Source organism: Astyanax mexicanus, chromosome 9 (genome assembly GCF_023375975.1).
Source record: "Astyanax mexicanus isolate ESR-SI-001 chromosome 9, AstMex3_surface, whole genome shotgun sequence".
Lineage (NCBI taxonomy): Eukaryota > Metazoa > Chordata > Actinopteri > Characiformes > Acestrorhamphidae > Astyanax > Astyanax mexicanus.
Genome location: NC_064416.1, coordinates 3,567,518 through 3,593,387, shown reverse-complemented (window position 1 = coordinate 3,593,387; position 25,870 = coordinate 3,567,518). Strand labels below are relative to the sequence as shown.

The 25,870-nt window shown below is 36.0% G+C and overlaps 1 protein-coding gene across 3 annotated transcripts in view; it reads left to right on the top strand.

Annotated features, from left to right (window-relative positions):
* cep126 (centrosomal protein 126) overlaps positions 1-22,187 on the top strand; it is a 37,120-nt gene extending 14,933 nt beyond the window's left edge. For 2 of the 3 annotated variants that reach the window (XM_022665997.2, XM_022665995.2), the window contains exons 6-13: positions 1,922-3,825; positions 6,821-7,131; positions 14,082-14,240; positions 15,715-15,794; positions 17,159-17,216; positions 17,385-17,540; positions 18,715-18,779; positions 19,151-22,187. In XM_022665997.2, the coding sequence (XP_022521718.2) occupies positions 1,922-3,825; positions 6,821-7,131; positions 14,082-14,240; positions 15,715-15,794; positions 17,159-17,216; positions 17,385-17,540; positions 18,715-18,779; positions 19,151-19,252 (2,835 nt within the window). In that variant the 3' untranslated portion in view covers positions 19,253-22,187. The remainder of the gene's footprint in view (positions 1-1,921; positions 3,826-6,820; positions 7,132-14,081; positions 14,241-15,714; positions 15,795-17,158; positions 17,217-17,384; positions 17,541-18,714; positions 18,780-19,150) is intronic. The other variant, XM_022665996.2, reaches the window with a different exon arrangement.
* The last annotated feature ends 3,683 nt before the right edge of the window (positions 22,188-25,870 follow it).

Genomic DNA, 25,870 nt, shown 5'->3' with positions numbered 1-25,870 from the left:
TCAGCCGTTTACACAGATTCTTCCTTTGAAAACCGACCCGAGGGATTCCTGGAAGGTGTTACAGTAATCTCTGTCTGTTATTATATGGGTAATTACTTCCTGTACTAAACGTGTTTCATTTATTTTACATTATTGCTGTATGCAAACGAATAGCTTCTGGCAATCCAGCATGTCACTGAGTTACTGTATGTCTTGGGGATAAAGCAAAAATGTTTTAAATGTGACGTTTAGCAACATGCCGGTCGTCGATAATCCATCAGAACCATGCATAAACCGTGTATTACAGTAGCCGCATGCACAGCACAGCTGGGGGAGAAAGCTGCGCTCGCTTCTCCTGCAGAAACTGAACATGGCAAAGAAACAGTTTTGAGTTTTGAGTTTTACACTCAAAATCAACATCATTTAACCAGCTCAAATCAACACATATACACCAGAAACACAACTATATATCTGTAGAACAGTGGAACATTCTGGAAATGCAGATTTTTCTCTTTTTATAAATAAAATACATCCGTTTTCAGGTTAAATCTGCTATTTTTTAAACAGTATCCTATGTACAGACCACAATTTAAAGTGTTTGTTAAAGAAGAAAATCCAAAAATGTTATCAAATAAAAACACTAATATCTTGAAAAACACTTTCCATAGTCCACATCATGTAAGTTTCATTCAAATTATATTATATGTAGAATTTTGTAGTTATAGGAAGGCAATTTTAGATAAATATTTGGTTGTTTATAGACATTGATGTAGACTCATATTAAATAAGAAAAACACTAAGTGTGTAAATATCTCGTTCTCAAGTGATTTTACTTATTTTGCAATTTGCTGTAATGGGGGTTGTCAAACATAAGAAAAATGTTAATTTAGTATAAATCCTAAATTTGAGTCCTATATAAATCCAGCAAATCAGACTGTTATCAAATGACATCATTGAATTATTGAAAAAGCCTTTCTAAGCTAATAATAAAATAAATATTAAGTAATTTTACTGTAGCATTTTGGAGAAATGGGAGGACAAACTTAGAAAAAATGCTCAATGGCCATAATTTGACATACTGAATTATTTTATTGTGTAATAGACAAAGCTTTTGTCCTGCAAAAGTGTTGTTCTTGGTATTCTTTGTATAACTCTTCTTGTAAAATAAAGGATAACAAATAATATCTACTATACATTGATCATGAGAAACACATTAAGATAAGATAAGATAAGATAATCCTTTATTAATCCCACAATGGGGAAATTTACCATGTTACAGCAGTGCAGAGTAAAGGACAGAGAAACAGGTCAGGAAATGGTAAATACAAATAACGATAAATCTATATATACAGAAAACCTATTGTAGGAAAATATATAAAGAGTTTAAAAAATTATATATAGTAAAAGAAAAAAAAATATATATACATCTAGTGCAGCGTTTCTCAACCTTTTTTCTATCACGGCACCCTTTAAATATATGCGAGATGTCAAGGCACCCCAGTTTACGGACGGGTGGGGGTGGGTGGGGGGGGGGGGGGTGCTGGCGCAGTACTTCAGGTGAGAACGAGGGGTGTTGCTGGCGGAATATGAAATAAAATAGCGCGTGCATCGCGTGGGGGGACAAAAACTCTGGAAAGGAAATATGCACGTGAGGCGCAATATTTTGACGGCACCCCCGATGAAGCCAGACGGCACCCCAGGGTGCCGCGGCACCCTGGTTGAGAAACACTGATCTAGTGCATAGAGATATGATTATGGTAGGGTGGACCAGTATTATTGCACAAGAAGAAAAAAGAATTAATGTAAAAATGCCTCATTAATCTACTAAATGTCATAAATATCCATTATGTTCATGGTCGTGATCATACTCCAATATTTATAGACATGATTCAAGGTCGTTCTGAGGTCAAAGTTGCCTCATATCTTGTTGTATTAATTACAGGAACACCCAGACACTCCGCCCAGCCCTTCAGAAAGCCTGTCTAGCCTGGACAGCCTGGAGAACGAGATCCCTCAGCAGGGTCACGGCACCAGCCCCGCCCGCTCCAGCTCCTTTCTGGACCCTCCAGGCATCCAGAACGTCCAAAATCCAGCTTCACCACAGCAGCTGAACCTGTTGACTCAGTCCAAGAGCTTTCTGGAGGAGGTATTAAGTCAGCAGGGCAGCCCCAGTTCCAGCTCCAGCTCCCCATCGCTTGGTGAATCAGCAGATTCGGCAGATTCAGCAGATGACGACCTCCAAAGTCTCCAAAGTCTCCAGGATCTCACACAAGCACTGGAGCTGTGCAACCTCAACGACCAATCAGAAAGCTTCTACACCCAGTCTACTCCCTGCTGCCAAAATGTGCACGCTCAGCAGGACCTCACCACTAATTCGGGACATATGGCTTACTGTTATGACAGCACTGTTCGCGGGAACGCTTCCAGAGAGTGCAAAGCGTTGCACGTTGAGCCAGATACCACACCTCTGGAATTCGCCAGCTTGACTCGACAGGAGCTGGGAAGAAAGTTGGAGGAGAAGTGTACTAAGCATCCATCTGAGAACTGTCCTTTTCAGCCAGTCAATGGATGCAGACACAAGAACGATTTATCCCAGGCTTCGTCCAGCGCCAGTCGGGTTGTTGCATCTAATGTGGACGCAGGTTCTTCAATTCGATTTGGAGGCTCTTGTCATGCCTCGCAGCTTGATAGCTCTAATTCTGCAAATTCTCAGTTCTGTAAGAAGATTCCAGATGCTGATAAAGCCAATCAGAAGGAATCTAAACCCATTAACCATGAAGAAAAGTGCAGGAACGAAGATCCTTCCAACCTACGGGAAGAATGTTCCAATAGAAGAATCGTCGCCACTGCGTTCAAGTCTTCCAAGTCTTCCAATACATTCAATTCTTCCAGAACTGGAGAAGAATCTCACAAAACATCAGAAAACACTGCAAACTATGGAGAGAACTCGAAGAACGAAGATCCTTCCAATCTACCCAATGAATTTACCAACCAAACTCTCGCCACTACTATGTCTTCCAAGCCTTCAAAGTCTTCTCGAACTGGCGAAGAACCTGACCAAACATCAAAAGCCTACTTAACGCCTACTACAACAACCAGATGCACCGATGTGCGATTCCTCAAGGGAATACTCAAGAAGAACTCCAAGTATATGGTAGGAGATGCCAAATTTACACAAACATACACTGCAGGCAACTTCATCTTCACCAGACAAGTGGCCATGTCCATTCGTGACAGTATGGAGCTCACCAGAGCGAAGGTGCGAGAGCCAGAGAACTACAAGAGTGTGAAAAAGAAGCTTCGCTGGTTTGACGAGGTCAACGGCGATGAAGAAAACGTCAAAAGCAAACCAGGTCATCTACCTCAAAATATTCCATCTTCAATGGATGTAAACCACCAACAGGAGTTATATCAGTTGGCTTCTACGAACGCACCAACAGGAACACTAGGAAGGATTAGTTCTGCTACTGCTTCTTCTGCAACCAGTTCCACTCGACAAGCATGGACCGATGTTAAAACCCAAGATGAAGAACCAACACAGGAACCCAAGGAACCCAAAGAACCCAAAATTCAAAGGCCAGGACCTCGTATCGCTGGTCCTCGTATTCCTCGTAGAGTCTGCTCTGCCAGAAACGCCATTTCAGGACCTACAGCGTCCCGAAACAGGAAAGGAACCGTGATCAGACCTCAGTCTGCAACCGAGGCTCAACGCGTCCTCAAAAACCAAGGCAAAGGCAAGACCCTGGTGCCTCGACCTCCTCCCAGATCTGATCAGGTTCTGGAGTCTCAATTCAACTCAGCCGAGCCCACCGTTTACATCACCACCAAGACGGCCTACAACCCCTGGTGAAAAAAATATATACTTAATTGTAAAACATATTGAGATATGTCTAACAGATTTAAGTACTTTACTAAATATATTAACAGTACATTAATATTATGCTAAAACAGTACAATATAGTGTATTTAAAAAAAAAAACAACTATGAAATGCACTTTAAGTTTAATGTAATTTAATATACTTCTACAATATTTATTTCCAGATATACTTTTGTACTGTATATTTTTAGCAAATTGTGTTAAAAACAACTGTTAAAGTAGTTCACTTAAAGTGCATTGTGTCATTTTGAAACACGTTAAATTTGTTGTACAGTATATTAAGATATATTTTTATACCCAACAAAGCATACTAGAAGTGTGCTACTTACAAAAGACAGGACTGTACTTTAATGTAAATAGGTCACATATATTTAACGTCAATTCTTAGTACATTTCTAATATACCTGGTGTGTAATATAATAGTGATACAGTTGTAATACTCAAGACGGCCTGCAACCCCTGGTGAAAAAATATATACTATATATTAATCATACTTAACACATATTGAGAAATGTCTAAGTATGCTGTAAATATACTAACAGATTTATGTACTTACTTAAAATATATTAAAAATACATTAATATTATGCTTTCATCAAATGTTTGTCTTTTTAAAAAGTACAATATAGTATATTTTAAAAGAATAGATGAGTATGAAGTACACTTTTAGTTTAATGTAATGCAATATACTTCTAAAATACTTATTTCCAAATATACTTTTGTACTGTATATTTTTAACAAAGTGTAAACTACTGTAACAAAGTGTTACAGTAGTTCACTTAAAGTACAATGTATCAGGTAACTTTTTATATGATTGTTTGTAACATGCTAAAAATTATAGTACAGTATATTAAAATATATTTTTATACTCAACAAAGTATACTAGAAGTATACACACTGCAAAACTGCTTGACGATCACGATCTGATGGACTTTCACATAACAGGCCAGCATTTTTGTCAATTTTACACACCTATATATTAAACATTTCTATTCAAGCATCCCTGATGAAAAAAAATATATATACTTAATTGTACTTAAAACATATTGAGAATTGTCTAAGTATGCTGTAAATATACTAATAGATTTATGTACTTACTTGAAATATATTAAAAGTACATTCATAACTTTAATACTTTTTTTGAAAAGTAAAGTATAATAGTAATATGTATTTTAGAAAAATAGACAAAGAAGAAAAAAATCTTATAATATCTGCCCCTTTTATCCCAAAAATATTTAAGAACAATAGTAAATTTTTGGAAAAAAAAACAAAAACAAACAAACAAACAAACAAAAAAATAGACAAAAAACATCAAATCCTTCTCAAACAATTTATATAGTTACACATTATACTATTTCATTTTTTTTATACAGACCAGCTTTTATCATTTTTTTAAACAAACACATTGATCTAGCATTTTTAACATCACTCTCCAAATTATTCCATCATCTTATTCCTTGAATTACATACAGTACACCGCTCCTGGTTTTACAAACATCTCTATCCCCTTAAGATTATAACAACCTTTTCTCTTCTCAAAATTTAATTGAATGTTTGAACTTAATATTTTTTATGAGCTTTATACATAAATAATAAAATATAAAAGTCAACTAAATCATAGAATTTCAATCATTTCAACTGATAAAACTATGTATTTGATGGATGACTGTATTGTTTTCTGGTGATAATTCTTACAGCCCTTTTCTGTAGAATAAGAATAGAATTTGTAATTGTTTTACACGCTTTTCCCCAGACTTCAATACAGTAGATTAAGTGTGGAACAAATATAGCATTATACAATATATACAGAGCTTTATCATTAAATAACTCCCTTACTTTGTACAATAATGCAATAGATTTAGCGATTTTAGTCTTTAAATGATTTATGTGTGGTTTCCATGTCAGCTTTTCATCAATGATGACACCCAGAAACTTCACCTCACTGACTCTACAAATCTCAACACCATCAACTCTAAATGGAATAGCAATAGTTTTCTTTCTATTACTGAATATCATATAGTTTGTTTTATCCAGATTTAATGATAATTTATTAAGCTGAAACCAAGTTTGTATTTTCACAGATTCTACCTGTATAATATCCAACATTTAAAAAATCCTGACACATTTACCAAGTCATTTACGTATAAAATAAATAACTTTGGACCAAGTACAGAACCCTGAGGAACTCCACATGTAATATTACAAAGTTCAGATCGTACATCACTTATTTGTACAAATTGTTTTATATTTTCTAGATAGCTAGCTACCCACTGTAGTGCTGTCCCTCTAATGCCATATTTATTCAGCTTTTCAAGAAGAATACTATGGTCAATGGTGTCAAATGCTTTCTTCAGATCAACAAAAATGCTAACACAGTACTGTAGAGCAGTTGTTATCTGCTCCATCAATTCAATGAGAGCCATTGATGTTGAATTATTTGCTCTAAATCCATACTGACTGCTACTTAAAATATTTTGTTTATCAATAAATTTATCTAATTTACTCACGAATGATTTCTCTAGAATTTTTGAAAACTGTGGCAACAAGGATATAGTTTAATGTAAATAGATCACATATATTTAACATCAATTCTTAACACATTTTCTAATATATCTGGTGTATAATAAATAGTGATACAGTTCTAATACTTTAAAAATTAAATATATTATAATTTTACTGTACGCATATATATTTAAAATATGGGGTTACATACATAAAGTAGTTTATATATGTTTAAATGTTACTTAAGTATATTTAAAATAGTTCCATTTTAGTACAGTTAGCACAATTTAAGTAAGACATATTTTGTTCTATTTTTATACTGTAATTAAAGTATAAAAAAGTTTATCCATTTTAGCACTCTTTAAATCTACTGATTAATAATAAAGTGGCTACAAGAACACTTTAGTGCACTATAGCATAATAATGCTTAATATACTTTAATACACTTTTTTATTTCACTAGGGACAGTGACTGCCCCCACAACAAACCAGACAACACTCATCCAGACAACCAGCCCCCAGCATCTCACCATCACTTTCCCAGAGCTGAAGCTGAAGGCGCTCTACCGGCCCCGGCTCCACCCTCCTACGCCTACACCTACGAGACCGTGTCCAAAGGCATCTACGCCCTCTGCCAGCCCGAGGCCCAGGCGGGCAGCGCCAGGCGCCCGCTCCAGTTCAGAGAGAACGGCATCTGCCTGGATCGCACGCCAACCGACGAGGAGATCTCACTGCTGTGGCACGGAGTCCGCTCTGCCTTAGCCAGCAAAGAGGGTAAAACACGCCACGCTCTAAACACACCACAGATTCTCCCTATAATCACACTCTCATCTGCTTTCAGATACAACTGATACACATAGATAGATAGATAGATAGATAGATAGATAGATAGATAGATACACAGATAGATAGATAGATAGATAGATAGATAGATAGATAGATAGATAGATAGATAGATAGATAGATAGATAGATAGATAGATAGATAGATAGATAGATAGATACACAGATAGATAGATACACAGGTAGATAGATAGATAGAGTTTGAGATAGATAGATAGAGTTTGAGATAGATAGATAGAGAGATAGATAGATAGATAGATAGATAGATAGATAGATAGATAGATAGATAGATAGATAGATAGATAGATAGACAGATAGATAGATAGATAGATAGATAGATAGATAGATACACAGATAGATAGATAGATAGATAGATAGATAGATAGATAGATAGATAGATAGATAGATAGATAGATAGATAGATAGATAGATACACAGATAGATAGATAGATAGATAGATAGATAGATACACAGATAGATAGATAGATAGATAGATAGATAGATAGATAGATAGATAGATAGATAGAGTTTGAGATAGATAGATAGATAGATAGATAGATAGATAGATAGATAGATAGATACACAGATAGATAGATAGATAGATAGATAGATAGATAGATAGATAGATAGATAGATAGATACACAGATAGATAGATAGATAGATAGATAGATAGATAGATACACAGATAGATAGATAGATAGATAGATAGATAGATAGATAGATAGATAGATAGATAGAGTTTGAGATAGATAGATAGATAGATAGATAGATAGATAGATAGATAGATAGATAGATAGATAGATAGAGTTTGAGATAGAGAGATAGATAGATAGATAGATAGATAGATAGATAGATAGATAGATAGATAGATAGATAGATAGATACACAGATAGATACACAGATAGATAGATAGATACACAGATAGATAGATAGATAGATAGATAGATAGATAGATAGATAGATAGATAGATAGATAGATAGATAGATAGATAGTAATAAATAGCAATTTCAGAAATTCAATAGAAAAAAGTTTTCTTCATAAATAAATACTAAATGTATGCAAATGTAATAATTAATGCAAATGATACATAAATGCAGCTAAAAGATGCAGCTTGAAAAAATAAGGCCCAATAGGACATACAAAAAAAGGGAAATAAACTTATGGCAAAAGTAATCTAAAACTATAATTTAAAACTGTAAAAGGGTCAAATAAAATGAAAAAGGCAAAGTAAAAAAGATTTTAGCTATAAAGTATTAAAATAAAGGTAATAAAATGCGGTTGATAATTAAAGCAAGTTAAACCAGAGGGATCCATTAAAAATAAAACAATAAATTAAAAAAGTAACATTTTACAATAAGGGTCTATGTAAGCGTTTATTTATTTTATTGTTGATGATTAATTGATACTAATTGAGACTAATTGATACTTTTGGCAGTGTGGGCAGTGTTCCAAGTCCTGCTGGAAAATGAAATCTACATCTCCATAAAAGTTGTCAGCAGAGTGAAGCATGAAGTGCTGTAACCATCACTGATTGGTGGAAACTTCACACTAGACCTCGAGCAGTTTGGACTGTGTGTCTCTCCACTCTTCCTCCAGACTCTGCTCCCTTGATTTACTTTAAATGAAATGTAAAATTTACTGATGGTCAGTGATGGTTTGGAGAGACATGTCTGTCATCTGCTGCTGTTGATCCACTGTGTTTTATTATCAAGTCCAGTGCAATGTTTTCCCGACTTTTATGGAGATGTGGATTTTTTTTTTCCAGTAATACCAATTGGTCTTATATAATATTCTAATTTTCTGAGATACTGTTTTTATTGGCTGTGAGCCATAATCATCAATACTAAAATAAGTAAATGCTTAAAATAGATCACTTTGTGTGTAATACATCTATATAATATATAAGATTCACATTTTTAACTGAATTACTGAAATAAAGTAAATTTTCAATGATATTATTTTTTTTTTGCAATTGTAAGATTGGAGATTCAGATGGTCCTCTGTGTTCTCTATCACATTCCTGCAGTATAATCCACACTAACACACGTCTGATCTGCTGCTGTCCGTCAGCTCTTACTGCACCTTGTTATACGGCGGCTCCTGGAGGAACTGAGCGTTCTTTGTGTCCCACCGTTTTCAGCAGCTTCACTCTCGATTCCTCAGGGGGAATTTTCTGTAGGAAAATGTTCTTTTACTGTTGGACAGTGGGCTGTGTTTGCTCTGGCCTGTTCTACAGAACTGCAGCACTTATGGGATTAAAGCTTCACTGAAACCGAGACACATAATGATGGACACCTCGTTCCTGCAGGCTCTCCTTATGTTGCTGTGTTTAAGTTAAGAGATCTACCAAAACCCAACAAAATAAAACACAACAAAATACCAAAACCCAACAAAATACCAAAACACAACAAAATACCAAAACACAACAAAATACCAAAACCCAACAAAATAACAAAACACAACAAAATACCAAAACCCAACAAAATACCAAAACACAACAAAATACCAAAACCCAACAAAATAACAAAACACAACAAAATACCAAAACCACACAAAATACCAAAACCCAACAAAATACCAAAACACAACAAAATACCAAAACACAACAAAATACCAAAACACAACAAAATACCAAAACACAACAAAATACCAAAACACAACAAAATACCAAAACACAACAAAATACCAAAACACAACAAAATACCAAAATCCAACAAAATACCAAAACACAACAAAATACCAAAACACAACAAAATACCAAAACACAACAAAATACCAAAACCCAACAAAATACCAAAACCCAACAAAATACCAAAACACAACAAAATACCAAAACCCAACAAAATAACAAAACACAACAAAATACCAAAACCACACAAAATACCAAAACCCAACAAAATACCAAAATACCAAAACCCAACAAAATACCAAAACACAACAAAATACCAAAACACAACAAAATACCAAAACACAACAAAATACCAAATCACAACAAAATACCAAAACCCAACAAAATACCAAAACCCAACAAAATACCAAAACACAACAAAATACCAAAACACAACAAAATACCAAAACCCAACAAAATACCAAAACACAACAAAATACCAAAACACAACAAAATACCAAAACACAACAAAATAACAAAACACAACAAAATAACAAAACACAACAAAATACCAAAACCCAACAAAATAACAAAACACAACAAAATAACAAAACCCAACAAAATAACAAAACCCAACAAAATAACAAAACACAACAAAATACCAAAACCCAACAAAATAACAAAACCCAACAAAATACCAAAACCCAACAAAATACCAAAACCCAACAAAATACCAAAACCCAACAAAATTACAAAACCCAACAAAATACCAAAACCCAACAAAATAACAAAACACAACAAAATACCAAAACCCCACAAAATACCAAAACCCAACAAAATAAAAAAACAAAACAAAATACCAAAACCCAACAAAATACCAAAACCCAACAAAATACCAAAACCCAACAAAATAACAAAACACAACAAAATACCAAAACCCAACAAAATAACAAAACACAACAAAATACCAAAACCCAACAAAACACCAAAACCCCACAAAATAACAAAACACAACAAAATACCAAAACCCAACAAAATACCAAAACCCAACAAAATAACAAAAGACAACAAAATACCAAAACCCAACAAAATACCAAAACCCCACAAAATACCAAAACCCAACAAAATACCAAAACCCAACAAAATACCAAAACCCAACAAAATAACAAAACCCAACAAAATACCAAAACCCAACAAAATACCAAAACCCAACAAAATACCAAAACCCAACAAAATACCAAAACCCAACAAAATACCAAAACCCAACAAAATAACAAAACACAACAAAATACCAAAACCCAACAAAATACCAAAACCCAACAAAATACCAAAACCCCACAAAACACCAAAACCCCACAAAATACCAAAACCCCACAAAACACCAAAACCCCACAAAATACCAAAACCCCACAAAACACCAAAAGCCCACAAAATACCAAAACCCCACAAAATACCAAAACCCCACAAAACACCAAAACCCCACAAAATACCAAAACCCCACAAAACACCAAAACCCCACAAAATACCAAAACCCCACAAAACACCAAAACCCCACAAAATACCAAAACCCAACAAAATACCACAACCCAACAAAATAAAAAAACACAACAAAATACCAAAACCCCACAAAACACCAAAACACCACAAAATACCAAAACCCCACAAAATACCAAAACCCCACAAAACACCAAAACCCCACAAAATACCAAAACCCCACAAAATACCAAAACCCCACAAAATACCAAAACCCAACAAAATACCAAAACCCAACAAAATAACAAAACACAACAAAATACCAAAACCCAACAAAATAACAAAACACAACAAAATACCAAAACCCAACAAAATACCAAAACCCAACAAAATAACAAAACACAACAAAATAACAAAACACAACAAAATACCAAAACCCCACAAAATACCAAAACCCCACAAAATACCAAAACCCCACAAAATACCAAAACCCCACAAAACACCAAAACCCCACAAAACACCAAAACCCCACAAAATACCAAAACCCCACAAAATACCAAAACCCCACAAAACACCAAAACCCCACAAAACACCAAAACACAACAAAATACCAAAACCCAACAAAATACCAAAACCCCACAAAACACCAAAACCCAACAAAATTAAAAAACACAACAAAATACCAAAACCCCACAAAACACCAAAACCCCACAAAATACCAAAACCCCACAAAATACCAAAATACCAAAACCCAACAAAATACCAAAACCCAACAAAATACCAAAACCCAAACCCAACAAAATACCAAAACCCCACAAAATACCAAAACCCCACAAAATACCAAAACCCCACAAAACACCAAAACCCCACAAAATACCAAAACCCCACAAAATACCAAAACCCCACAAAATACCAAAACCCAACAAAATACCAAAACCCAACAAAATACCAAAACCCAACGAAATACCAAAACCCCACAAAATACCAAAACCCCACAAAATACCAAAACCCAAACCCAACAAAATACCAAAACCCCACAAAATACCAAAACCCCACAAAATACCAAAACCCCACAAAACACCAAAACCCCACAAAATACCAAAACCCCACAAAATACCAAAATACCAAAACCCAACAAAATACCAAAACCCAACAAAATACCAAAACCCAAACCCAACAAAATACCAAAACCCCACAAAATACCAAAACCCCACAAAATACCAAAACCCCACAAAACATCAAAACCCCACAAAATACCAAAACCCCACAAAATACCAAAACCCCACAAAATACCAAAACCCAACAAAATACCAAAACCCAACAAAATACCAAAACCCAACGAAATACCAAAACCCCACAAAATACCAAAACCCCACAAAATACCAAAACCCAAACCCAACAAAATACCAAAACCCCACAAAATACCAAAACCCCACAAAACACCAAAACCCCACAAAATACCAAAACCCCACAAAATACCAAAATACCAAAACCCAACAAAATACCAAAACCCAACAAAATACCAAAACCCAAACCCAACAAAATACCAAAACCCCACAAAATACCAAAACCCCACAAAATACCAAAACCCCACAAAATACCAAAACCCCACAAAACACCAAAACCCCACAAAATACCAAAACCCCACAAAATACCAAAACCCCACAAAATACCAAAACCCAACAAAATACCAAAACCCAACAAAATACCAAAACCCAACGAAATACCAAAACCCCACAAAATACCAAAACCCCACAAAATACCAAAACCCAAACCCAACAAAATACCAAAACCCCACAAAATACCAAAACCCCACAAAATACCAAAACCCCACAAAACACCAAAACCCCACAAAATACCAAAATACCAAAACCCAACAAAATACCAAAACCCAACAAAATACCAACATTAAAAAAAATAAATAGATAAATATATATTGTTTAGCTTTTCAAATAACAATACCTGAACAACAACTTTTTACCTCAGTAGAGCTACATAAATTTACTTTAGCAATGGTATTTTAGCTATGCATTTACCTCAGCAGTGATATTCTAATAATATGTTTCTCTTAACAATGCTATTCTAATCATAAATGTACCTCAGCAGTGCTACTCTAATGATAAGTTTACCTCAACAGTGATATTCTACTCAAAATTGTAGCTCAACAGCGATATTATAATCAAAGATTTACCTCAGCAGTGCTACTCTAATCATACATTTACCTAAGTAGAGCTACTCTAATCATAAATTTACTTTAGAAATGGTATTTTAATCATGGATTTACCTCAGCAGTGCTACTCTAATCATAAGTTTACCTCAGCAGTGCTTCTCAAGTCGCATTTGGTTGAAATTGACACAGTTGTTTGACACCTTTGGTAAACGAACAAATGCTGAGGCTAAGTAGCAAACTGATTCTAAGCATGATAAGAAATGCTGAACTCTTTTTTGATTTTATATTTGATTTCATGTTGTGAGTAGAGAAAAAATGAACTTAAACTTGCCGTTTGTCATCTCCTCCAGCTGGTATTGTATACAGCAAATCCTAACATAAGGAGAAACACTGAAATAAGACTTACATAAATTTTCTCATTGTTCTGTATAACTTATTGATTCTTTTGAATGTAATGTACTAAAACTAAAGGTTTTTGGATTCATATTTTAAGAAGCTACATATTCTGTGCATCCCTAGCCTGTAGAATCATAGTGAAAAAGAAATGATCTGTTAATTGTTGAGATTTTCCCTCAATCTTCTTTATCTTGTGTTTGTTTCTCTCCTCTTTCTCTCTGTTTAAATGGAAGTAGGTGACCCTCGGAGCTTCCTGGCTCCCAGTGGCCCGTTGTCTGCTTTGCCTCAAGGTCGTGCCAATTTGTCCCACGTCACTATAAACGGTGATAGCCTGCTCAGCGGCGTCAAAGCCGTTACACGAATGGGCCAATTTTTCCTCTCTCCCTCCAACGGTAAGCAGCCAGTGAATTAACCAGGAGCCACTTTTGATTCTGTTGATTTGTTGGATGTTTTGTATAGAAATGAATTAATGGCAAATAATAAAAAGCACCAAAAAAACGAGGAAAATTTAAACGCAATCCACAAGATGCATTGCTTTTCCTCACTAACAGAATGCAGAATACATTCTGAAATGAAATGCAAAACCACTATTTTCATTACAATTCACTGCACTTTGTCGCTTTATTGAAAAACAATACAAAAGAATTTAAATTTTTAAAACCAAACGCTGAATTTGTGTCGGAATTTCACGTAAAATCAGCTCAACTGCATTGTATTCCACTGTGTGGTGCTGCAAACGTTCAAAAGCAAGTCACAATGCACAGGATTGTATTTTCTCTAGGAGCATTGTGGTATTCGTGCCAACCCACTACTGAACTTGGGGCGTAGCTGAGAATCCAGAGATGGCGCTCTTTCCCCTCATCACTCCTAGGGTGATGTGGATCAGCACAAGGCTGCATCTGTGAGCTGGTGTATCAGAATCGAGTCGCTGCGCTTTCTCCGAGTGTTAGCGCTGTGATGCTACTCGGTAATGCTGCATCAGCGGCAGTTCAAAAAGAGGCAGAGTCTGACTTCACATGTATTGAAAGAGGCGTGTGTTAGTCTCCACCCTCCTGGTGTGTTGGGGCATCACTAGTGATAGGGGGAGTCCTAATGAGCGGGTTGGGTAATTGGCCGTGTAAATTGGGGAGAAAATGGAAATAAAATGATATAAAAAAAAATGTCCCAAGTGTAAGAACCAAGCCTGTGTTAAAATTTACTCAACTACTCAAAGCATGCAGTCGTCTGTAACTGTGCCAGCCTTCATTTATAGAATTAGAGTGTTTATTTCCTCTTATATCCTGTCGCTAAAGACATTTTCTCTGGTTTAAAGTACAGCTGTGAGTGCTCGCTTTTGACTGGTTCCCAGCCAGCCCTGCCCCAATTTCAGTAGTGGGTTTTGATTGGACAGTGATCACATTTCATTTAGGCTCGAATACCACAATGCTCCTAGACGAAATGCAATCCTGTGCATTATTAGGGGTGTGCCATATCCTATCTGTTCAATTCTGACACAAATTCAGTGTTGAAAATTCTTGTGTATTGTTTAATTCAATAAAGAGATTCAATAAAGAAGTATAGAGAATTTTAATGTAATAGCGGTTTTGGAATTCATTTTGATACATATTCTGCATGTTAGTAAGGAAAAGCAATGCATATTGTGGATTGCTTTTACATTTTTCCACGCTATTGTTTGATATTCGGGTTAGCACTAATTACTCTCCATAGTTTTGAGAGCAGATTTACTGTATTCTATATAGCATATGAATATCTGTTTCTGTCTTTAAAATGTTTTTATTCTACAGGTTTGGTGTATGAGCTGAATTGTAAGATATATAGATCATAATCCTACATTTCTTGTTTTTGTTTTTTTGTTGTGCCATCCAGTGAGAACTCCGGTGAGAAGACCCACTGTGGAGAGCAATATGGTGAAAAACAGAGACAAGAAACATCAGTTAATTTATCAGGTACTTACACATTTACTCTCACCTACATAACTGCACACACTGTAAGGACTGTAAGGGTTTAATCAGAATACGCTTAACTCTTAGGAGATCGCTGGTTCAAATCACGGTCATGCAGCTTGCCATCATCAGCTGCCGGAGCCCTGAGAGAGCACAGTTGATCTTGCTCTCTCTGGGTGGGTACAGTAGATGGTGCTCTCTCTTTCCCCTCATCACTCCTAGGGTGATGTGGATCAGCACAAGGCTACGTCTGTGAGCTGATGTATCAGAACCAAATGTGGGTGGGAAGGAATACTCTTAATTCACATTTGTACTTATGTATCTTAGTTTGATCATACAAAAAATACAAAATTAGTTGACCCTCAAAAGGCTCAGTGTTTCATTATCAAAAAGCCTGACGTTAGGTGAAAGGTGTGGTTCTAACCTACAGATGGATAAAAGCAAATTAACAAGTAGACAAAATGAGACAAATTAAGTTTTTTTTCGAGGCTCGACTCAATATGAGATGCAGGACAAGAATGTAAATTGAGTTACGTAAAAAAAAAGCTCTGTAATCACTCACTATTACTTTAGTTTATATTTTTGCAGACATAAAGTGCAGTAGTAGATGACACTGATGTTATATTTGTATTATATGTGTTGGAGTTTTTTAAATTTTAACCCTCTATAGCATGAGGTTTGTTACAATTTGTTGAAAGTAAAAATCAGCCCTAATTGTAAGGTTGCCACAAATAAAAAATACACACATTTACTTACATCTACATGCCTACACACACAGTAAGGACTTAATTTAAACAGAATACTCTTAACTCTTAGGAGATCCCTGGTTAGAATCCCGGTCATGCAGCTTGCCATCATTAGCTGCCAGGCCAGAGAGAGAACAATTGGTCTTGCTCTCTCTGGGTGGGTACAGTAGATGGCGCTCTTTCCCCTCATCACTCCTAGGGTGATGTGGATCAGCACAAGGCTGCGTCTGTGAGCTGATGTATCAGAACCGAGTTGCTGCATTTTCCTCCGAGCGTTAGCGCTGTGATGCGGAGAGGCGGAGTCTGACTACAAGTGTCGGAGGAGGCTTGTGCTAGTCTTCACACTCATTGTGTTGGGGCATCACTAGTGATAGAGGGAGTACAGCTAAAAAGTTATATAGCATAAAGTTTGTTGAGAGTAAAAATCAGACCTAATTTTAATGTTGCCACAAATAAAAACAACCAGTTTTAGGAGGTAAATGGAAACAAAATAGGCTTTCAAAATATACTTCTTAACATATTAAAACATTTTGGGCACAGTGTAATAATCAAAAAGTGTTTTGTTGCCTAAGAGCAACACTGTGCCATAGAGGGTTAATGAATAATTGTTTTGTTTTATAGGCTACAGTGCCAATAAGTGGATACTCAAGCAAAGCAGACCAGACTGCGCAGGATGAAGGTATTTTATTGTAGATGCAGTGTACACAATTATACTTTTATATAATATTATACATAGAATATAATGCAGTTGTATAAGAATATAAACAAGAATATTATTCATTAAATAATTTAGAGTATTTTAATCTTTTATATGAATTAACCCCTTATTTCCCTGTGCTGTGTACAGAGGTGTTGGACAGTGGTGTGCAGGTGGCGGTGGACGTGTCTCAGCTGCAGAGGGCTGGTGTGGTGCATCGTGGGCAGGTTTTTGGACTCAGTGCTCTCTCTCTGGAGGAGCAGAGACTGCTGCAGTCTCTGGACAGACTCAACCACCGCCTGCAGTGTAAGCTCCGCCTCCACTGTCTGCTTTAATACAACTGCTGACCAGTTAATGAGCTCCACCCATTTTATAGCTTCACCAAATCCCCAGCCTCAAACTAACCCCAAATATAAACCAACTCCAAATCCCTAAACTAACCCCAAATATAAACCCAAACCCAATCCCCATCCCCAAATATAAACCCAAACCCAAATCCAATCCCCAACCCCAAACTAGCCCAAATATAAACCCAAACCCAAATCCAATCCCCAACCCCAAACTAGCCCAAATATAAACCCAATCCCCAACCCCAAACTAGCCCAAATATAAACCCAAACCCAAATCCAATCCCCAACCCCAAACTAGCCCAAATATAAACCCAATCCCCAACCCCAAACTAGCCCAAATATAAACCGAAACCCAGTCCACAACCCCAAATATAAACCCAAACCCAATCCCCAACCCCAAACTAAACCCAAATATAAACCGAAACCCAGTCCACAACCCCAAATATAAATTCAAACCCAATCACGAACCCAAACTACAAACCCAATCCCCAGTCTAAGCCCAACTCCAAACCCAACCCCAAACTAACCGCACCTCCAAACCAATCCCCAAACTAACCTTAACTAAAAAACCCAACCCCAATTCCAAACCAATCCCCAAAACTAACCCCAATTTAAAACCTGACCCCAACCTAACCTTAACTATAAACCCAATCCCAAACTAGGCCCAACCCCAAAGTAACTATAAACCCAATCCGAACTTCAAACCCAATCCCCAAACTAACTCCAACTATAAATCCAACCTTAACCTAACCCCAACTCCAAACCCAATCCCTAAACTAATCCCAACTCTAAGCCCAACCCCAAACTAAGCCCTACTTCAAACCCAGCCTCAAACTAACCCCAACCCCAAACTAACCCCAAAATAACTTCAACTCCAACCCCAATCCATAACCTTAACCCTGACCATAACCATAATTCTAATACTAACTCCAGCCGTACCCTAAACCAACACTAACCTAACCCAACCCAATCCCCAACCACAAACTAACCCCAACTCCAAACCCTACCCAAGCTTAAACTTAACCTATCTTAACCCCAGCTCTAGTATCAAACAGTGTTTTCTGATCATCAGATCACTAACTACATTTTATTTAGAATAATTTCTAATTTCCGTTCCTTTTAATGAACAGATGTTCAGGACATGTCTGCAGGAAATACCGCACTGAAAGGAGTCTTCACGTTGGATTCTGCAAATGTGAGACACTCTTAATTCGTCTTACTGTCCTCCTACTGTCCTTTAACCTGGTAAAACCTGACCTGACATCCTCTCTCTCTCTCTCTTTCTCTCTCTCTGTCTCTCTCTCTCTCTCTGTATCCCTCTCTCTCTCTCTCTCTCTCTCTCTGTATCCTCTCTCTCTCTCTCTCTCTCTCTCTCTCTCTCTCTCTCTCTCTCTCTCTCTGTATCCCTCTCTCTCTCTCTCTCTCTCTCTCTCTCTCTCTCTCTCTCTCTCTCTCTCTCTCTCTGTATCCCTCTCTCTCTCTCTCTCTCTCTCTCTCTCTCTCTCTCTCTGTCTCTCTGTCTCTCTCTCTCTCTCTGTATCCCTCTCTCTCTCTCTCTCCTGGCAGAACCAGTCTCCCCAGACCGGTGAGGTTTTGGGTGGCACTCAGCGCAGGTACCACAACGGCTCAGCTGCTGAAAACCGCACCCGTTCACACAGACGCTACTGACTCCAGCTCCCAGAATGCACTTCTCTCCAGCCTCACCGCCTTCCAGCCTATCCCGGACTGCACTTTTAAGGACAACTTCTGCCCCACATTTTTATTATATGGTGGATTATCACAGACAATGATTTTCATGTTTTAAAAAAATCTGAGAACCTGCTGATTCTGCACGTTTTGGCTCAACTGGTTATCTGTTATAGAAAAAAAAAAATGCAGATTAAACATAACGTCCTTGTTTCTACACCCATTATCTATCTTAACATATAGCAGCACTTTGTAGTTCTATAATTGTCCTGAGTATTGAAGAACAGGATGAAAGGAGAATAATAATAAAGTATAGATTATACAGAGAAACAGATACGAAACTACAGTCTGTAATTATTAATTATAGAACTACAGAGTGTCCTACTCTATATGATCAGTGGAGCTGAAAAGATTATAGTATAATAGGTGTAGAAACAACAAGGTGGTCATAATGTTATGCATGATCAGTGTATGCTGTCTTTAATTGCCAACCATATGGTAACCCCAGTCTAACCCCAAGTATAAACCCAACCCGCAACTCCAAACTCAATCTCTAAACTAATCCCAAGCATAAACCCATTCCCTAAACTATCCTTAAAAGTAAACCCAACCCTAACTTCAAACTCAATCCCCAAATCCAAATCCAATCCCTAAACTAACCCCAAGTATAAACCCAATTCCCAACTCCAAACCCAATCCCCAAACTAACCCCAAGTATACACCCAATCCCCAACTCCAAACTCATTCCCTAAACTAACCCCAAATATAAACCCAATCCCCAAATCCAAGCCCAATCACCAACTAACCTCAAACATAAACCCAATCCCCAACTCCAAACCAATCCCTAAACTAACCCTAAATATAAACCCAATCCCTAAACTAACCCCAAGTATAAACCCAATCCCCAACTCCAAACCCAATCCCTAAACTAACCCCAAATATAAACCCAACTCCAAACCCAATCCCCAGTCTAACCCCAAATATAAACCCAACTCCAAACCCAATCCCCAATCCAACCCCCAATAAAACCCAACCCCTAACTCAAACCCAATCCCTAATCGAACCCCAAATATAAACCCAATCCCTAACTCCAAACCCAATCCTTAATCAAACCCCAAATATAAACCCAATCCCCAACTCCAAACCCAATCCCTTAACTAACCCCAAGTATAAACCCATTCCCCAACTCCAAACCCATTCCCTAAACTAACCCCAAATAAAAACCCAACCTAACCCCAATTCGAAACCCAATACCCAACTCCAAACTAATCCCAATTATAAACCCAACTCCAATCTAACCACAACTCCAAACCCAATCCCCAAACTAACCCCAAATATAAACCCAATCCCTAAACTAACCCCAAATATAAACCCAATCCCTAAACCAACCCTAAATATAAACCCAATCCTCAAACTAACCCTAAATATAAACCCAATCTCCAAACTAACCCCAAATATAAATAAAATCCCCAAAGAAACCCCAAATATAAACCCAATCCCTAAACTAACCACAAATATAAACCCAATCCCTAAACCAACCCTAAATATAAACCCAATCCTCAAACTAACCCTAAATATAAACCCAATCCCTAAACCAACCCTAAATATAAGCCAATCCCCAAACTAACCCTAAATATAAACCCAATCCACAGCTCCAAACACAATCCCTAAACTAACTGGAAGCCCAATCCCCAACTCCAAACTAATCCCAATTATGAACCCAACTCCAACCAAACCCCAAATTAACACCACATGCCAACCATATGATATAGATGTGATTTACTCTACAGAATACTTGTTTAAACCCTTCAGATTTACTAATAAGCACTTTATGATTTTTATTGTAATTAAACTGTACAGACTGCAGTATTTGTTCTGCACTGAAACGTTTTTTAAACGTTTGTTTAGATTCAGACTGTATTAGAGTAGCGCTGACTGTATAGACCAGCCATAATCTGAATTATATTTACACTTTTATAGGAAAAAGAAATGTGGTTTGTCCTTAAATTAGCTCAGATTTTATTTTTCTACTTTTGAGTATTTATTTTATTATATTTCTTTCTGTAAATATTTATGTGTATATATGTAGTCATATGTCCTCAGGCTTGGGTTTGGGCATTTTTGACCAAATTACATGTTTTATTGCTTTTTGGGAAGAAGAGAAGTAGAAACAATATTAATGTGGACTGTAGAAAAGTTTGGGCACCAATAAGAGCCTAGATCTGGTAACCCCCCACACACTTTATGTAGATGATAAATCTTTCAGGTTTATACAGTTAGAGAATTTATACAGCTCTGGAAAACAATAAGAGGCCACCTCATTTTCTGAATCAGTTTCTCTGATTTTGTTATTTATAGGTTTATATTTGAGTAAAATGAACATTGTTGTTTTATTCTATAAACTACAGACAACATTTCTCTCAAATTCCAAATAAAAATATTTTAGTCATTTAGAGCATTTATTTGCAGAAAATGAGAAATGGCTGAAATAATAATAAAAAGATGCAGAGCTTTCAGACCTCAAATAATGCAAAGAAAACAAGTTCATATTCATAAAGTTTTAAGAGTTCAGAAATCAATATTTGGTGGAATAATCCTGATTTTAATCACAGTTTTCATGCATCTTGGCATCATGTTCTCCTCCACCAGTCTTACACACTGCTTTTGGATAACTTTATGCTGCTTTACTCCTGGTGCAAAAATTCAAGCAGTTCAGTTTGGTGGTTTGATGGTTTGTGATCATCCATCTTCCTCTTGATTATATTCCAGAGGTTTTCAATATGGTCAAATTAAAGAAATTCATCATTTTTAAGTGCTCTCTTAAATATATACAGTATATAAATAGAAAACTGTTGTTGTTAATGCTGTGTACAATAATTAACTGTGGGAAATTAAAACCAAAATCATTTATTTTAAATATATTATTTTAATTTCCTCATTATTAGGGACGTAAGAGAAAGATTTTGTTTTTCTTGATTATATGCTGATTTAATCACAGCCGGTTTTGTGGGAGTGTATAGATTAAAGTGTGTGTGTGTGTGTGTGTGTGTGTGTGTGTGTGTTGTGGACTGACTCCACTGGCTCTACAGGGTCAGGGAGTCAACCTCAGCTGCAGGCTCATTGGCCCCGCCCCCTGATCTCCACCCATAACCTCCCTGTACAGTTTACACAACCGCTGTACTGGCTCATCACACCCACACACACACACACATTCATACACTTATTCACACACACACACATATTCACACACACACATTCACACACACACATTCACACGCACATTTCACTGGAAAAAAGCCTATAAAGATAGTAACTCAGGGTTTTTTTTTCAGTGACCTGTGTTTTACTGGAGTTAAACGCTGCTATACTACATCTGACCTGACTCTGACCCCAACCTTAACCCTTTAATCTCCTCACTGAGTAAACACAAATACTCATTTTTACTTTTTTGGTTCTTTGGGGTAATAATCTAAAAAAAAGGTGTTTTTACTTTTTTCCTACATTGTAAATTAATACTGAAGTCATGCAGACTATTGGCCCTATCATAAACCCAGTACAAGGTGCGTCATGATGCTCATTGCTATCTTAAACCACGTCAACAGTCTATCTTTACACCTTGCACCCACACTGTTTAGATAGATAGATAGATAGATAGATAGATAGATAGATAGATAGATAGATAGATAGATAGATAGATAGATAGATAGATAGATAGATAGATAGATTTTTAGCAGCCAGTAGCATTTACACAAGAAGCTTGAAACTGAAGCTTGAAAAATTAACTATATCTTAAAAGATATAGACTATAGTAATAGCGAATAGGAATAATAAATCTATACGGATGGGTGTGGTGGTCTGGAAGTGAGGTGTGTTTAGGTAAATATATATTGGTGGTGGAAAATACAGGTGCACCACTGGCTAATTAAATCCCTGACAACAGTCAGCAACCAAATTCATAACTTAACCATGCAGTGCGCGTACACCCCTGCTTGTTAAACACACAAATAAACACCTGACTTTTAACTCAACAATAAACAGAATAAAGAATAAAATAATATTAATGTTCTCTTAAATGAGCAGCTGGTGTATCTTCACAGCGTGAACGAGCAGGTCTGCTAAGATGTGTAAAAGCACTGCTCTGTTAAGATACAAAAGTGCCAAAGTCAGAGCTCACCTGCCTCTTAAAGGAAATGAAAACTGGAACCCTGATTGGTTTATTTCACATTGATTAAGAAAATTAGTTTATGCCTTTTGCGCGTTTTGAGCGTAAGGGCGTATATTTTGCGCCCTCACAATACCAAAGACACACTGATGCCCTAAATTAAACTGCGCAATACGCAATTGACCAATCGCTAAAATAGGGCCCTAAGAACCCTGGTGAAAAAAATATACTTAATTGTACTTAAAACATATTGACAAATTTCTAAGTATGATGTAAATATACTAACATATTTATTTACGTACTTAAAATATAATAAAAGTACATTAATAGTATGCTTTCATCAAATGTTTTAAAGTAAACTTTGATCATACTTTTAAACAGGATAATATAGTGTATTTTAACACTATTAGTTTAATGTAATTCAATATACTTCTAAAATACTTATTTACAAATATACTTTTGTACTTTTTGGCAAAGTGTGTTAAAAACAGCTGTTACAGTAGTTCACTTAATGTACAATGTATCATGTAACTTTTTAGAAAGTAAATTAAATTACAACATTTAAAAAAGTACAGTATATTACAATATATTTCTAGTGCTCTTATCTGGGGAGCTGTTTGTTAACTTGTGGTTTCTGAGGCTGGTAACTCTGATGAACTCATCCTGTACAACAGAGGAAACTCTTGCTCTTGCATTCCTGGGGAGGTCTTGATGAGTGCCAGTTTCATCACTTAAGGATACTTTCAAAGTTTTTGAAATGTTTCGGATTGACTGACCTTTATTTTTTCTTAAATCCATTTTTTCCTGAAAGCCTTTCCAGGAGACTCTACCTCATAAAGCTCTCCTGATAAGAGCCAGTTTCATTATAAAGTTTTTTTTCCGTAAAAGTTAACGTTCTGAAATGTTTCGGATTGACTGACTTTCCTAAAGTCATTTCTTTTTTACTTAGTTGGGTATTTTTTGCTTCTCATAATCTGGATTAGAACATTACTCATATATTCACTATTCACTGTATACCTGTAACTCTACCTCTTCACTACACTCTCAGTCTTTTGCAGTATTTTATAATCTTGTATTGTGCAGTTAGTCAGGTTTACACATCATGTTTCTCTGAGTTACAGAGAGAGGCTCTTTCGTTTTTAATAATTAACTCAGATAATTAATAACTTTGGATTTACTTGAGTGATCGCAACAAAGAACAAAATCACCAGGGCTTCAGTTAACCATGAGATCCCACGTTTGAAATTGTGCTTTTAATTGTAAGTTTAAGACCAAGTATCCAAGACAACTAGTATTTTTTTCATTTGGTATTTAAAAACCAGAGGTGGAAAAAGTACAAAAACATTGTAATTAAGTAAAAGTACCTTTACTTTGCTAAAATTCTACTCAGGTAAAAGTAAAAGTACCCATCTAAAAATCTACTCGAGTAAAAGTAAAAAAGTACTCAATTTAAAATGTATTTTGAGTAAAAGTTGCATAGTTACTTTTAATTATTTGATGTAAAAAAGTAAAAACAAATCATAAATTAAATCGTTTTTAATGAACTATTATTCCACATAATAATTTGGATCTTTCAGGCAGTATTTGTTCAGAACACCCCTTATAACATTTTCAAGAACAAGCGGTATAGGTTTCTATGATCCATTTTTTTTCTTTACTGTTAGAAAGTTATGGTCATATAGGTGACTATAAACCAATTTTTTATAGTTTTACAGGTCATTGTTATATTTTAATTAGCTATTTTTTTTATTCAGACAATTGTTTTTCCAGCATTTTATTTTTTACTCAGTATTGGGGAGTTTTCCAATGTAGCAAAGTAAATTAGTTGTGTCAAAATTACCTGTTTTAAAAGCTACTTTAAAAATTACAAATTACTCAATTATAAAATCTACTCAATTACAGTAACTTGAGTAAATGTAATTCATTACTTTCCACCTCTGTTAAAAACTAATATGTAAAAATAATATTAAACGCCTGTAATTTGAGACTTGTGTGATTTTGAGTAAGAGTTGAAGTATGAGCCCACATACAGACCTGTTAAGGCACCCAGGCAGTATATTTGACTACAGTTACCGTGTTCTTTACTTTGTAGTCCTCATTACGTTTTTGGTAAACAGTAGAATGTATAGTTTAGCTCGGGTCCAGAATATCCCGACCCAACCCATAATGATGAGCCTGAGCCTGATTTAAACCCGACATTTTTTAGTAGATTAAAACTGGGCTTTTTAAAACATTTTTCAGCTGTTTGAATGAGCGAAATCTCTTCAGAATGATATTAATTAACACTGCAACACTGAAGAAGCATAGACCTATTATTTAAGAACAATTTAAGATTTAAGTTTATTAAGAACAGATCTCTGAAAGAATAAAACGTGGTTTAACCTGGCGTCCACATGTGTGGACATTACATTTTGGGTTGTCTAGACCACAACACAAAA